The 17,408-nt window shown below is 37.9% G+C and overlaps 1 protein-coding gene across 1 annotated transcript in view; it reads right to left on the bottom strand.

Annotated features, from left to right (window-relative positions):
- The window catches only part of Col11a1 (collagen type XI alpha 1 chain), a 236,795-nt gene extending 220,265 nt beyond the window's left edge, over positions 1-16,530 (bottom strand). The window contains 1 exon segment of the mRNA XM_051165742.1: positions 16,284-16,530. Within this exon segment, the coding sequence (XP_051021699.1) occupies positions 16,284-16,386 (103 nt within the window). The 5' untranslated portion in view covers positions 16,387-16,530.
- Positions 16,531-17,408: the final 878 nt, after the last annotated feature.

The following is a 17,408-nucleotide window of genomic DNA, read 5'->3' as shown; positions in this document are numbered from 1 at the left end:
ACTAACAATCTAATTGCATTTGCACACAAGGTTTTCCACTAAACCCAGAGCTCACCAATTCAGAGCTAGGGTGGCTGACAACTGAGCTTCTGGGAGTCCACCTGTCTCCGCACACCTTGACCCAATGCAAAAGTTAAAGATACCCTCTACCATACTTAGTTTGTACACAGGTGCTGGAGATTTGAACTCTGGTTCTTCATGTTTATAAAGCAAGCATTCTCTTCACCAAGGCAAATCTACACCCCCAGGAATTAAATGGCTTTGTGTAAGCGACTGAAACCCTCTCTAAAGCACATTGTCCAACTTAACCTCATTTGTGAGAATTTAACAAGATAATGAATTCTAATCCCAAGGAAAGGAAGCTAAACCATACAAGTTCTCATCAAAAAAAAAAAAAAAAAAACAAAAACAAAAACAAAAAACTTCTACAATGATTGCTTTCGGAAATTTCCAAACTTTCTGAACATTTCTAACAATTCCGTTGAGCACAATCTGGGTTTGCCTAAGCCATGATGAAGCTGATTCCGGTTACCTGCTTTTACTTACTACATTAGGAAATCCTTTTGAAGTAGAGTCCACTCATAAATGACTTAATGTTGCTAAGTATTTACTCCATGCCTCCATAAAAATTATGCCTTTGCTTCCCTCGCAGAACGCAAAGGTAGACCTCTCCTGCGGAAGACACACTCCAGACACAGGACCCAGAGCTGGCCTTAAGCACTAGCACGTATAGTGGCCAATGGTGATACACAAGCTACCAGTAGATAAAAGCAGAGGCCCTACCCATCTGTAGAACCTACAACGACAAGAATAGTCAGCAAGCATGTCTCCCATTAGGGTAATAGTGGTAATTATTTTATATTGGGGGGTCATCACTAGCTGAATAATTGGACTTAATGCCTGCTCCATAAGATGGAATCCATACCTGGTACTTTAAACCTGATGGCTACCCTTTCCTGGTGAGGTCAAAGACCCACAGAACTCCAGAGTTCATCAAAGAAGCTTCTTTCCGCAGCAGATGAAGCCCATATATAAATCCACAACTGCAATGCTAGAAACAGTTTATCTTGTGTAAGGTAACCCAGACTCAAAAAGACAAATATTTCATGTTTTTACATATAAACATTAGATTTTAATTTTTTACATATGTTGTGTATTTAAATCCAAAAAAAAAAAAAAAACCACAGAGTTTAGGGAGCTAGTAAGGGACAGAGAAGAAAAAAGATTTTCCAAGAAAGGAACTATAGTATTGTGTTACAAAGAAGAAGGGTAAAACTAGAACAGAAGGGTATAACTGGGAGGGAAAAGGGAAGACAGAGTAATGAGAAACTTGAAGAGGAATAACTAATACTAAAGGCCATTTAAAAAAATATATGGCAATCTGCTACTGTAGAATATTATTCTAAATTACATACACATATATGAAAATAATTTAAATGGAGTCACCCTATGTTTGGAGGAAATAAAGCTCCAACTAGATATCTCATGCTACTAAGTAAAGCTTCCACTGCCAGGAATGAGTTAAATCTTGTTGAATCATTGGCCAGAAGTGCCCTGTAAACCATGTCTCAAACATCACTGGCTATGGCCAAGGCTACTCTTTAGTGGTCATAAGCTAATGATAAGGCCCTATTGCTGAAGATAAGACTTACTCGTACCAAAGCGCTTGGAGAAGCTATGCTGGTGCCTGACTAGAAACTTCAACCCTACTGAGTAGTGTTCATGGTGCTGGAAAGTACTTTGCATGCATATTGTCAGAGAAGGGCAGTGATGATTAATATCACCCACCTACAAACCCCACAATCTGTATCAGTAACCTGAATGCAGAATATAATGGTGCAATAGTATCATATATTTTATGGAAGTAACACTTTTTTGTTTGGATGTAACCCATATCCAAGGTTGCTAAAGTGGTCAAGACCGCAAGACTTAATAGGTCATAAGTCTAGGGGGATACACAGGGAGCACAGCTGAACCGTGTGCAGGGTGAGAGAGTTTAGCACACTCAGTCCTAAATGGAATGACTTTATCAAGCCCTTCCCCTCAAGACTTAAGTATCTATGCAGAAGAGGAGGTGGAAAGATTCTAAGGTCCATAGGTGATTAATGACTTCCAGGAAAAAAGGTCTTCCAGACACAGTAAGGCAAATACATATATGAACTCACATAAATTGCAACAGCAAGCATTGAATGCAGACAAAATGCCAGTACCGAGAAGGACATATGAACACAAAATCTTACCCCTATCCAAGAAGCTGTTTGCAATTATACCTGCTAGGATAGGAAAAATCAGTTTTCTCTGGTAAAGTGCCACTGAGTATATCAATCACACTCTGGAGTATTTGACCAACACAAAACAGATTGTGTGTGTGTGTGTGTGTGTGTGTGTGTGTGTGTGTGTGTGTGTGTGTGTGTCTGTGTGTGTGTGTGTTTGGTCTTTTTTTGGTCTTACTGACATTCTTTACATTTTTTAGTTTATTTGTTTTTATATTCATTTTTTGATTCATTGCTGTTGTTGCTTTCCTAATTTTTCTGAAAGAGAGAGAGAGAGGGAAAAAAGAATGAAGTTAAAAGAGTAGAGAGGTGTGGATGTCTGCAAGAAGCTATGGAAGGCAAATAATATGATCAAAATTTATTATTTGAAAAAAATAATTAAATTAAATTAAAAGAATTTCACAGCTGATCAAAAAACCCAGGGAACAGCTGGCCACCGTATTCCCAACACCTGTTGATAAGTCTACAACAGCCCTTCCCCCACCTAAAACTCACAGAACATCACAGAAGAGGGGGCAGAAAGACTGTGAGAGCCAGAGGACCTGGCTTAAGTCTGTACGTGACGGAAGCTTCACACATGAAATCTCAAAAATATAGTCCCTTAGAGAAAACCTTCAGAATAAAGCCAGTGGACATGCCAACAAGGAGGGAAGATTTTACACAATGTCCTGCTGACAGACAAAGAGCCAGAGGCAGTTAACGGCTGCCTAGAGAAGGAGAGTCAGTCTCTTCCAGGGATGAATCACAGATAGGCCAATCCATTCCCAAGAGCCAGCCCGAAGCACATCTAATACAGACAGCACCAAAAAGATTTTGAATGCTAAATTTACATATGTGTGTTGGCATATTTTTATGTTTCTTTAATTTATTATTTATGTATTTCTTTAAATATATCAATATACACTAATTAGCTGCTCATACCTGTAATCACAGCCCTGAAAAAGTCGAGACAGGAGGTTTGAAGCCAGTGTAAATCACGCAATAAGCTCCAGGCAGCTTGGGTTACAGAATGATATCTTACCACACAAGAAGAGGAGGATAGGGCTAGAGAGATGCTCAGCGGTTGAGAGCACCTGATGCTCTTGAATAGAAGTAGATTTGGTTCCAGCACCCACAGGAAGGTTCTGGGCAATCTAACTTTTATCAACAACTTGAAGAGTTGCCAAGACCAGCCATTCCTACTTTTAATCTGTTTAATGTGCTGTACATATGCAGAAATGGGCAGCTTATAAGCAATAGTCTATTGTGATATATATTTTTTTAATTACAGTTTTGTATTAATTATTCTTGTGCATGGAAATAGGTCAATATTATTATTTCATATTCAGTTTTCCATAAAGAGTTCTATAATCAATTTACATGTCACCATTAACAACATTATATTGTATATTTACTTATACACATTATTAATACAAAGAATATTTGCAGGTATCATTAGACTACATATTTTAATAGGCATCCTCAGAATAGTCAAACAATGAAGTTGAGAATGGCAAAGACAAAAAAATATAAGTTGGTTAACTGGAGTTTTGTGAATTTACAATTAATTTCATCAACCAAAAAAAATACAATCTTATTTTGACAATCTTTCCAGAAAATAGAAGCCAAATAATCAAATGTAACCATGATATCTCATAGTTTTTTTAAAAAATTTAATCAATTTCACAACAAACCTTATCATTGAAATGCCTAGAAAAACCACATCATATATGTGTGTGTGTGTGTGTGTGTGTGTGTGTGTGTATTCATACACACACATATATATATATACTTTTTTAAAAGTATCAGCATTATATTGAAATGTATCCATGTGCTTATACTTCATTAGTGACTGTCAATTATTCTAATTATGGGTTGTAGAGATGGAGAAAAGTGCATAAAACACAAAATGTTCAATCCCAATTAAGATAATTTTCTGTGAACAACAGCATGTGTTTATATCATTTACAGTACTTAATTTGATTTCCAGTTCTTTGTCTAGGACTGTCTGGAGTCAGTTGACACCACAGCTCCAAGCCCTGAGAGACTAGAGAAACGAATGGGAATTTTAATGTGGTACAAGCTCTCCATACACATGAGTCGATGGCCATTGTACTCATCACATCAAAAGAAGCTGTATTTTTATTAGAGATTTAACTGTTTATAGTAACTGTTTGAAAATGTATAAAGCTAAAGTGATATCAACAATGAGAATTGCTGGGTACATGACAGCTGGATTCTGTGAACCCTCGAAAGCCAAAATAATTTAAGAAAACATTCACAGGTCAAAATTATCAGCTCTACACTTTATGGAAAAATTAATGTCTCTGTCTTTAACTATTAGTACTTAATTTGTTATATGTGGCGCATTTCAGACTCACTGTAGTAAAACTAATAAACATGGAAAAGATTTCACAAAAGTTTGCCATAGCATGAATTGTGACATCAAATGAAAAAAGAGAAGGAACTCTCCAATGAGTAAATGATATTTGCGTTAATTCTGAAATGTCAGAGAAAGCACCGCTACAAGATTGTCTTTGCTTAATTGGATTAGAAGCAAAAGAAATTAGTACAAAGAACCTAAGGCAAGAATCAACTCAGAATGGTGAAGAAATGCAAGAAAGCAAAGCCTTCTGCTTTGAGAATAGAATAAAAGAATCAGAGTACTATAAGAGGTGAGGTCAAAGATTTAAGAATGATGTGTAAGTTTTATGAGGTTTCCATGAAGAATGAATTTTAGTGCAAATGACTTGGACAACCATTGGAAGATTAACTGGAGACAAGTGATAGGATCCAAGTTTTGTATGACTACTTTTTTTTTTTTTCTAGACAGTTTTAATTTCATAGAAAACCAAGGTGAAATAAAGATTTCTCATTCAAATAATTTTTTTTCATACTACTGAGTTTTCTTTATTAGAAAAATTCAGGACACCTAGCCAAATGATCTTAAAGAAGCATTTGCAATCCTGCAGATGTGAGATGGCATGATCTTGAGCTGAAAGATGAATTACTGGGTCGGATTCTGAACATTCTGTAAAGACAGAATAAATAGTAGTGGGTGGTGGGCTGTATTTGGGCTATGACAGAAAGGATCAAAACTCAGAGCAAATTCTGAGAGTTTGTTTTGTATTTGCAAATCACTACTAATTATATTGCCATAACCTGAGACTGAGAATACTCCTAGAAGAACAGGTTTAGGAAGACAGCAAGACAGCTCAGAGAAAATAAATTAGCATCAATGCTTGACAAATGGATAAACAAGCAGACAAGTTTACAAACCTGGACTAAGGACAGAGATATAAGCTAAAATAAAAATTTAGGAGTTGAAATTCTACCAATATAATTCAAAGCCATGTTAATAATAACATTATTTTATACAATACTAATATAACTTCACCTGCAGGGAACCACTAGAACGTATGTTTATAATACCTACATCATCCTTTAAGTCAAAGTGGGTTTAAAAGGTACAATTTCTCAGAATATTTTTAAAAATTGCATTGCAAATTTTATTTTATTTTATTTTTAAATATATTTTATTAATCTATTCATATTACTTCTCAAGTGTTATCCCATCCCTTCTATCCTCCCATTCCTCTCTCCCTCCCATTTTCCCCTTACTCCCCTCCCCTATGACTGTGACTGAGGGGGACCTCCTCCCCCTCTATATGCTCATAGGGTATCAAGTCTCTTCTTGGTAGCCTGCTATCCTTCCTCTGAGTGCCACCAGGCCTTCCTATCCAGGGGACGTGGTCAAATATGGGCAAATTTATACTCTAAGAGGCGCTATAATCTGAATGATTGCAAGAAAAAAAATCACACAAGAATTAGAAATGTAAATTACTTATTGTCTTACAAAGGGGTTTTATAAATGTGTAGGCACATTTGTTGAGTAATACCTTATAAATTGATATTATTACTTCACATGTTTACAGGGCCATCATGAGCTCAATTGTATATAAGGTCTGATTTCAAAGTAGATGTATTACTGTTGCGAACCACACGGGTGGCTTTTTAGTAGCCTTGCTATTCTGAAGAAAGCAATGGGACCCCATTATTGTGAATGCCTGAGGACCAGAACCGTGACAACCAAGTCATTTATCTCCCATGTGCTGATTCCCAGTGTGCATCGGCTCTCCAATTTTAGCAGACGTACGAGAGTTCCTTTTAGTTACATGATTCTGTGCAGCCTAGAGCAATATATTTTTAAGGTCTTGTGTTCCTACACTCTCTCTGAAACCTATCTCACAATATACCCTCCCCTCATTTCATCCTTCTCTATCCACAAAGCCAGTTTTCAAGGGGCTCTCTTTGAAATCTTTTGTAGTGTCAGTTGCTTTTCTGTGCCAGGCTCCCATGTCACTTTTTAGAATACCTTTACTTGGTTATTCGGTGTTCAACTGTTATTTCTCAAGTGGCTTTCTTTGGCTTTTCTGTGTTTTATGCTCTATTTTCCTACATCGCTGCACACGTGCTTCATGCCATCTAACATTACTGTTGTTATATATTAACTTATGTGAGTCTTGGTTGATGACAACCTTCTCCAATAATTCTGAAGCAGTTTGTGATGTTTTCTCAGTCATTGTCTTGAGCATGTATCAACCACGGAAGATGCTCCTGTTAAACTTATTATCAAATGAATCAGGTTAGAGCCTAGCCTAGCATAACAGACTTAACATATATTTGTTAAGTGAACAAACTGATGAAGTGTATTTAGCTTTTCCCTATCACTCTTGTAGTTACACACATACCACCCCAAGGGAGCACATCCTGGCACCCTGCCTACAACTGTAGTTACAGCATCTACACCTACACATACTGGTTATACATAGATATGGAAAAATCCTTTAACTCTGCAAGTTGTTGAGTAGACTGACTCCTCCACTTTCTTATACCATACAAGTTTACGTAAAACAAATACAGTATGGTAAAGAAACGAAGAACACCATTTGAGCATAGGTAACCAGCAAATGTAGCATTTCTAATTTATAATTCATGAAAATTATGTATTAAATGCTGATTTTAAAACTGAGGCATCATTACATGCCTTACTAATTGACATCAATGTTGAGAAAAGCAACACTCATTGACATTTTATGCATTATATGTCCTAGAAAATGGGATTAGGAGATGTTTTCTCCTATTGATCAGATACATTCAAATTTGCTGAGCCTTTGCACTTTCCAATGGGATATTACACAAATAGTTCACATTTAGCAATAAGTACATTCCTTCCGACTTCCACTGTCTTGCTGTACAAACTGGATACATTCTTGTTTGAGAATACATTTGTTTTCTAAAATAAGCAATTTTAAGTTGGGTTAAACATAAGACAATCTGTAGAAAATTGTAAAACACTAATGTTTAAACTCTTTTCTAAATATATTCAACCAAGCATGGCATAGTGGCACATGTCTTTAGGCCTAGCACTAGGGCGGCAGAGACAGGCAGAAAGACCTTTGTGAGTTCAAGGCCTGCCTAGTCTACAAAAAGAGTTCTGGGACAGTCAGGCTAAACAGAAAAACTGTTTCTCAAAAAACAAAACAAAACAAACAAATATATTGAGACTGCAATGTAAATGACAGATTCCAAACAAGAATCATTACCTCATTCATTTTACATTAATATATAAATTATTTTTGTAATCCAAACGAAGATTTACTAGGTAGAGTTAAAGCACTGTTTCTAACTGCTAATTAAAAAGAGTGTCAATCCCCAATAATAAGGCAAACAGAGAAAAATGAATATTTTCAACAAATATTTTTATAGATTGGTACTTCTTATTGAAGTTGCCCTTTTTATACTGAAGAAGAAAATTGAATTTTGACCACTGTTGGAGCAAACACGTCACTCCAGATGTTCAAGCCAGTACACTCATAGGGCTGACCAGTAGCTGAAGATGTTCAGAGACATCTTTGGAAAGAATGTAGGAAATGCTTTTCCAAATGAAGTACTGGAAGGAAGCTCTGATCTGTGATAATAAAATTAGTACAGGAAAAATGGAGGCCATGCAGATAGCTAGGATAATGAAGTGCATGTTTGTTGCACATGGACTTGAACTCAATCCTCAGAACCCAGATAAAAATGCAAAACATGCTGATATGTGCTTGGAATCCTAGTACATGGAAATGCAGTGGTGACAAGTGGATCCCTAGAGCTTCTGGCCAGCCTAGGCTACTTGGAAAGGGACCCATGGGTGGGGATTTGGGGTTGAGGTGGATGGAGCCTTAGACAAAATAGCTTAGGATGTTCCTTCATGCACAGGCAGATACAAGGGGGAAAAAAGAAAGCTAGACATGGTGGTGCACACCTTTAGTCAGAGTACTTGTTACACAAAGCCAGGTGGATCTGTGAGTTGGAAGTAACCTTATCTACATTATGAGTGTCAAGCTAGTTGGAGATACATAGTAAGACCCTAACTGCAAAAAAAGAGAAGGAAGGAAAGAAGAGAATAAGGGAGAAAGGGAGGGAGAAAGGAAAGGGAAGAGAGAGGAAGGGAGGAACAAGAGAGAGAAATGAACAAAGGAATGTAAATAAGGAAAGAGAGAGAGACAAGAGGAGAGAAGAGGAGGAGGAAGAGGAGAAGGAAGAGAAAGAGGATAGTCATTGCTGATACCTTTACATGAGAATGTCCTCAAATTTTGACATCACGTGACTGAATTGGCTAAGTTTTTAATCTTGTTCCAGCCTTCTGGATGATGGAAGAAGAGAACTACAAACCACATTGTGAATACACACATTCTGCCTGTCACCATGGTAGACAACAGGAACACAAATAAACTGTATCATTTATTATCCACTCAGCAACTTCTGGAAGAAGACTGATATATGAGGAATTTCAAAATTCCTTCATTTTCTCTGTCTGTCTGTCTGTTTTAGTCCTTTGTCTCTTTCTGCATTCTTCATGTTGACTATGTCCAAAGGGTCTTTTGAATAAACTGGGCTAGCATTCATACACTGGAGGTAATAAGTCAGTACACAACCACTAGTTCCCTGAAAATGACTCAATCCTTGTTGCTATATGTTCTCATTAGAAATAACAATCACTGAGTGACATTGTTAGCTAAGTAAAACAATCAGATCATGAATCTAAGCCATTTAGTTTATTAAATTATTCAGAGCCAAAATAGCATTCAACAACTTCCACCTGTTACCGTTTCAGGTTTCCCAATACTTTTGTGACTTAAGTTTGTCCAAACAGTAAGAGAACTTAGCTTTCACCATTAAACTCAAATGTGGGCTGCAGAACAACTTGAATTCTAAGACTGTACTTTAGCAAGAGCTCCGTGCAAAGTATATACAACACAGCCTGTTATATAATAAGTAAGTATTTAGTATTAGTTTTTACTATTTTTATATGGGCTAGAAGATAGGAAGTAACATTTTATGGGCCTATAATATTTTAGGTAAAGCTTGAGATATCAAATAGAAGTATATCTGAGATTGATAAGAAGAAAAAATCATTCAGAGAAATAAATCCAGAACAAGAAGAAAAAAGGCAAACACTTAACAATGGCACAAATGCAGGGTCAACGAGAATGGGACTGGAAACAAGAGAAAAGATTTATCATTGGCTGGACATACAGGCATACTCTATACCACACTAAGTCATTTAGACAGTATCTTTAGTTCTCAATGAAAAATAAAGCACCATCGATATTTCAAAGCAATTACAAAAACAACTAGTAGGCTGTGCTCATCTGTTAGAGTCCAGTCTAAGGAGAAAGGCAAACACCACTTTTATGGTTCTCCTGCAGAGCTAAGTCCACCAAGAATGAAAATACAGTAGATCCCTGATTAGCCTTGTCCAAGACTGCAGCTACCATTCTTTGGCAGTCATCCTTTCAGGAAGTTGCATGCAAAATCACAGTGAGGAAGCAAAGCCAACCAGCACATGCTGTCTAGGGTTCATTCCCCAAAGCCCGGATGTCAGTTTACCAGTGAGACAGAGGAAGGAAGCTGCTACTGATATTCTATGAGCTTGGGTTCTGTGAATAGGGACCTTCATTTGCTGAACAGCCCCTGGGCCATTCAAGAGCAATTAAATTTGGTTAAAATAAGAAAGAAACGCTTTTTAAGGAAAAAAAAGGGTTTGAAGGGATTGCAGAAGTTGATTGTGCTAGAGCACTTTTACACAGGTTTGTTTTAGTTCTCATTTGTCAAGTTGTATTTAAGCTGGTCTCTTACTCTGAAATCTGATAACCTTTCTTTTCTCTGAGTTCTTTCTGCTAAACTAATAGCGCAGTCTCTAATTCCACATGCAGCAAGCAAAGAGTTTGTTTTACCAGATAACAGTAGGTCTGGTGATCAGCCAATGCCTTAAAAAACCATTAGCCAAGTCAGGAGGAGGCCAGAAACTGCAACTGGCTGGCAAATATTACCCTCTAAATCACTTTGAAATCACCTTTTCATCTTCTCTGCAAGCTAGCTTTATTCATGTTTATCCTGACACAACTAAAAATTAAAGAATAATTTAAAAATCTATTACCCCCAACAAGTCAAATATTTTGGTTTTGAAAAGAAAAATAAGTGTACTAGCGGCATTCTAGTAATATAGACATAATCTTAAAGTAAATTAAAAGCCATAAAGTTCTTAATAAAATCACTAGGAAAATTAAAAGAGTCTCACTCTTGATTGGATACAGAAAGTGACCCTGAAACTGCACTTAGATGGACTGAAAAAGAGAGTATAAGGAAGGTGATGACATTTATGGCATCTCTGAATCCTTCACTTCTTTACTGGGGAATAAAATTGCTATGGTATGAAAAATAAGAAAAAGAAGGAATGAAAGAAAAAGCAAGTAAGCAAGAAAAAAGAAAAGAAGGAAGAAAGGATGCAAAGAAGAAAAGAAAGAGAAAGAGGAGGGACAGAGAGGAAGGCAGAAGGGGAGGGCAGTGAGTAAAGCAGAAAAGCAGACAACTTGAAGTCGTAATGATTACGCCAACTGCCCTTAACCACTTCTCCACAAGTGAGTGGTGAAAGAAGAGCATATTTTGGACATAATAAAATTCTGTCTTTGGAGTACCTAAAAATAAATCATTTAAAATTATTTAGAATGAAGAATATGGCTCGGTATTTACAACCCCCTATATATAAGCACTGTTAAACATTATTACAAGAACTCATGATAAACCCCTCCATAGCCTCAGGTCCCTAGGAACATAGATTCCCAAAAGAAAGGATGCCTCTTCATTCAGAAGATATATTAGCTCTTGATTATAGGATTTCTAGAAATTAATGTTACAATAGAAAATTGAAGTATTGTTTCTTAACTTCCTAAGAGTTACTCACGTGACTCTAGAAGTCCACAGTACCACAGATATCATGGCCACCCACTCAGACTGAGTCCTCTTTTAATTAACTGCACATTTGTTCCCAATTTAAAGGCTATTTCTGTACTTTCAAATATTTCGACAATCCAAAATAAAAAACTTTAATTTAAATTCAAACTATTATAGTCTCTCATTTAAAAAAAAATCAACTATTTAGAAAAAGAACTTTCATACATGAAAGTTCAACATGATCCTGACATGTGAATAAGAGCTTTATAATCGATGATACATATCACATAATCATAACTGGTAAAGAAAAGGCAGAAATGGAATATTATATTTATACATATGTATCTAACATATACATACCTATTTATGTACATTAATATATAGTTATATATAATTTCCTTGAGTTATTCAAAGTTTCAAATTCTGTCTTCTACTACTATTAATTCTATTACTATTGCTAAACACTATGTCTTCAACCAGCAATAAATGTACACAATTTTTTTTTTTAGAAACAACTACCCTTCCTTTCTACTCCAAGGCTGGCAATCTGATATTCACTGCAGTGGGTACATTAGTAATAATACATGTATTATCAAGTGAGACATTGCCGTTCTCCAAACAGAAAATTGAGAATTTTAGATGCATGCACTGTACTTGATTTTCTTTAAACTATAATATAAAGTACCTGACTGCTAACTGAAACTCAAGCACATCAAACATAGTAGGTCATTCCATCCAGTATGAGAGCTATCTTAAAGACATTCCATGTAAATATTATATATCTTTGTCATACACACTCTGAAAATCTACTATTTTAATTTTCGTTATGAAAGGATCATTTAAATAGCATCATTTTCTGCCTCAGTTTCCTGTTTAGAAAAATGAGAAAGAATGACTGATAGCATTTACTGTGAAGTCGAACTCTAGAATTTCAGGAGAGAAATATTATCTGAGCACTTTTTAGCCCTCTAATTAAGTTGACTTGTTAAAAATACTCTTAAATTATTTTTTAATATGTGACAGTAAACTAGAGCCCTAAGAATTGACATGAGTAAGAATCTAAGAAAAAAATACAAAGTAAATGCAATACACCCAGTAGAAAAATCAGTGTTGTTACCTTGCTGTGTTTTAATAATAATATTATTGAAAATTTTAATTTAGTCACAAGTTCAGAAAAATAATGATTCAGAAAATTAAAAAGTAAACAATGATGCTGTCTTTGTACCTATATTTCTCCTTTCTTCTTCATAATCTTGTTTCAAACTGTTGTAAATCACACATTATGATAAGAAATCACATAGGCAGTAGTTGAAAGAATCCTTGTTAACTAAGTAAATACATACCATCCCAACTAATCCTTGATATATAATCCATGCAAAAAAAAAAATGGTTTCACACATGAGCTCTTACATTTTATTAAAATACACAATATTAATTATCCTACCTAACATTACAGTTATTAGCAAGAGCATACTTGCTATTTTAACTTATTCTAATTAAACACAGAGACATGCCTGAATTCCTGACAGTTAAAATAGCACACTTTGGTAGCCAGCACCATTTCACCTGCTGATCCCGGGCACTCAAAACAGCACTTCTGCAGCACTCACTGCCCATTGCTGGCAAGCCAGTAAAACTACTCTTAGAATTTATCAACAGTTTACAAAACACGTTGGGCTTAATGACTAAAAGCAGAAGGCCATTATAATCCATTTTCTTTTTAAATTCAACTTGGTATTATTGGTCACAATATTCAGTTGTAGCCAGCTCCTCCTCGGACTGGGTTTTAAAACTCAAACAAAAAAGTGTGTTTTTTAACACAGGCATAGCTCAGACACTGTAACATTCACATAAATCTCAGAGCTTATTTGCAGTAAATTATGAGCTAATTTATGCACACACATAATCCCTGAAGTCCTGAGGTGAAGCATAGGTGAATATATCACATAAGACAAAAGCCAGTGTCAATGAATACCCATTAAATTACAACCTGCCTCTGTGTGTGTGTGTGTGTGTGTGTGTGTGTGTGTGTGTGTGAAATCATAGTAGAGACTGTTGAAGACTTTCAAGTTACTTTAGATTTTCAAAGTAAAATAATCTGTGAAATCAATTTCATTAACCCATTATCTTCCAAAAACTGCAAAAACTTTCTTGTGCTGATTGCTCTTTAAAGACTAACGTTATTATGAAAAAAAGAAAAGAAAAAGAAATATTTCAAAGTGTTAGTGTTCTAATTTTATGTGGTTTTTATGTGGTTTAGCAACTGAAGCAAATGCACACATGTTTGGGTAACCCGTTAAGCAAAGATACTAGAATAAAATACCTCCATTCAGAAAACCCTGTTAAATCTCACTCCGTCCTTTAGCTACAATTCTAAATACTGGCTTTAGAGCTAGAGACAGAGTTTACTCTCCTCTTCTCTGGTGACTGGGAATTTTGCGATGATGTTTCTCTTTTAAGCATTTATTTAGTATTATTTCTTTTCTGAATTTTAATCGGTTTAAAGAATGAATGCCTACAAGGCTGAATTAGTAAAAATGTACTTTTCCACTGAATACCTACCAACTTCATAAAAATAAATACCCAAGTCTTTCCATGTAACTATATAATGACATACTCTCTTTAAAATATTTCACCAGAAATAACATATGACCCTATGCTTTACTATTTCTCCTATTCTTTAGCTTTATATAACAGGTAACGTTATTTTTTGCAGTTTATGCAATATGTTACTGAGATTTGGCTAAAAACGTTTCAGGTGTGTACTTAAGAGTGCTCTTTGCATTTATGATCTAAAAACGTAGGAATTTGATTCGCTGGAAACCCCAGTATAGAAAAGAAAAACACATATCGTGAGGAAGATAAGACTTTCAGATAACCCATAATACTGGTAATCACTGCAGAATATCTCAGATTCTGCACTTTTAAATAACTGTCACTAGAATATTCGTGTCCACACGTATATGTGACAAGCTGAGATAAAATAGCAACCTATTCTTTCTTAGACAAGCGACATTTTTCATCTCACTAAGGAATAGACTTTTCTTTGCTGTGCCTTATGTATGAATGCTGAACGACAAAGCAAACCAGCAGAGGGCAGAACTGCTGACCAAACTGCCCAAGCCAACAAACGACAAAAACCAAAGGAAAAATGCAAACTTTTGAAGTACGTTCAAAGATGCATACGTTCATCCTTGAAGAAGTTGAAATGAATCGAAATAAGTAGCCTAGATCACTGCAAAATTTAAATCGCGCCACCAAAGCTCATCACAGGATGAATGAGAAGCAGCCTGTTCCCGGGGAGTGTGAAGTTCCAACCACCAGAGCCAAGGTTAGCGCCGGGGCTCCTGAAGTGCTAACTCTCTTTATAGAGCGCTCAGCTCTGGGCATCAAGACCGATGGCCAGGCTCAGGTTTCTACTAAACCTGCGTTTTCAGACTGGGGTTGGCATTGTTTCCCCCCCCCCCCCCCCCGGTCTCCTCTCCTCTCCTCCCTATTCCCAGCTTCTCTCCGCAGTCCTGACAAAGCTTGCTTTCTACTGTGAATTTCTCAGGCTCCCCAACTCTAAAGGCTTTCTCCTGCCAGCCGAGTCTACGGCACCTAAGGGACCGCTGCAGCCAGATGCCTTTTTCGGGAAAGGGCGGGGGCAAGGGATGGAGGCAGGCGGAGGGAGGAGTGAAGTCGCTCTCCCTCCTCCGGTACTGACAGGGCTACAGTCAGCTTACACAGGTCTGGTCATTCAATATTTGGTAGTGCCACGTAGGAACTTTTTCCTTACCTTCCTCCTCCCATTCCAGGCCCCCTGTTCTTTCCCCCAATCACTAGTCATCGCCCCCTACCCCAGTTGCTTGGAGACTTTCATCACCCTACAAGAGAGTTGCATGTCCAACCTGCAAAAAGAAGCTAGAGTCTTTTGGGGAGGGGAGGGAGGGTGAGAGAGAGAAAAGTGAGGATGTGAGGGGGTCCTGGAGAGGGGGAGGAAAAGGAGGAGGAAGAAGAGAAGGCTGAACATCAGGGGAAGCTGCCCTGCCCGCCCCAAAGCTGCCCTGAACTCTACTTTATCTTCTGTGAAATGTTTTCTACTGAGAAGCATTTCAAAATGCCACACACAAAGCGCTCTCAATCTTGTAGATTCATCCCCCCCCCCCCTGGTTTCTCTTATGTCCCCAAAAGTAAAATAGCAACCGGCTTCTCACTTTTTTACAAACAAAGAAGTTTATCACGGTTCACTTTATACCCTCTATATTTTCTCCTCAGTTCACCTTTCAAAAGATATCCCCATTCGAACCAGAAGAAGCCCAAAGATTTGTTCAAAAGACAGTGTACTCTGAGAAAAGACTGTTCTCAAAACAAAAGCTTTGTACAACTGCCTTCCTGTTCAAGGTAATATGTTTTTCTTTTTTCTTTTTTTTTTTTTCTTTTTTTTCTTTCTTTCTTTTTTTTTTTTTTTTTTTTTTTTTTTTTTTTTTTTTTTGCAAAGAAAGTGGGAAGGGATGCAGGGCTTTCTCTGCCTGCTGTGTACCTGACAGTTCTTTTACTCCTGACACCTACCTCCTCTCCCATTACCATCCAGCCTACATCCATCTCGCTGTCTCTCCAGTTTCCACTCAACCTGGTAGCGGATACAATCTGGACTTCATTTAAAAGAACTGGGGAGACGACGGCGGCGAGGGGGGGCACAAAAAGAAGAAAGCCTGGTGGCAATGTCCCACCTCCCCAAACTCTTATTTTATTTTTTTCTCTCCTTACCTCCTCTGACCTCTCTGGCTTGGAAGAGGAAGGTCAAGGCGAGGGTTGAGATGGTGAGATCCCAGACCCACCGTTTCGTTTTCCACCTGGACCAGGGTTCCATCTCCAAGCCCCACGCTCACAACTGTGAACCCACGAAATTGTCACTGCAGACCAACTTCGTCCCTTTCAAGGTGTCGCCTACGTTTGCTACTCAGCCATCCGGATGGGAGAGGGGTTAAAAAAAAAAGTCAAAAGGCTCTTTTTCTTTCTTCCTTCCTTTCCTTTCCTTTTTTTTCTTTTTTTTTTTTTTCCCCTTCTTTTTTTTTTTTTTTTTTTTTTTTCAATTTGATGATTTGCTTCCTTCCTGTCCCTCGCCCCCCTCCTCTCCCCCTGGGGTGGCCCCGCAGAAGACTGAGACCCTGAGTTCCGTCCTACGCCTGGCCCTGCCTTCAGACTGAGGGCAGATGAAGGGTTTCAAGAAAAAAAGCTGAAAGCACTGAGCACCCCTAAAAGTTTCATGCTGTCGGTGGGCTGGACAAGAGGCTCCAGCAGCCCCCTCCTCCGCCCACTGCCCCCGCCTCCCGTGTGCCCACGAAACTGACAAGCCTACTGAAGGTCACACCCAATCACACGCCTCCCCACAGCCTTGAGCCCGCCCAGTCTCTCCCTAGAGGTTACAGACTTCAGCAGGCCCAGCCCACCAGCCACCCCACCCCCCCACCCCTGAATCTTGCTTCTCTTCCTCAAGCCCCTGCCCTCCCCAAATCCCCGAAAAGAAATGGGAGGGAGTTAGGCGGGACTAGCGCTAGGCTCCTGCACTTTGGGAATGAAAGGAATTGCGGGAGAGCCCGGGAGCACAAGAGATATTCTAGTTAGTAGCTTCTGTATTCAATAAAAATCAAGTACTCTACTTGCACCGGTCTGGGAGCAGCTCGTTCTTCGTAAGAGGGAAGCAGAACGGGAAAGAGAAGAGAAGGCCAGCATTTCTCTGGCCTCATGGCTGGAGCCCTGGGCTGGCAGCGGTAACCTTATCCCTAGAGAAAAAAAAAACTTTGCTTCCTTACCCCAGGCACAGAACCAATGGGCATTGCGCTGCCTCCTCCCAAAAGTATTTTTACTATTATTTTTAACCAGAGACTAAAG

This window comes from Acomys russatus, chromosome 23, assembly GCF_903995435.1.
Source record: "Acomys russatus chromosome 23, mAcoRus1.1, whole genome shotgun sequence".
NCBI classification, from domain to species: domain Eukaryota; kingdom Metazoa; phylum Chordata; class Mammalia; order Rodentia; family Muridae; genus Acomys; species Acomys russatus.
The sequence above is the reverse complement of the archived record's forward strand: the minus strand, read 5'-3'. Positions and strand labels throughout refer to the sequence as shown.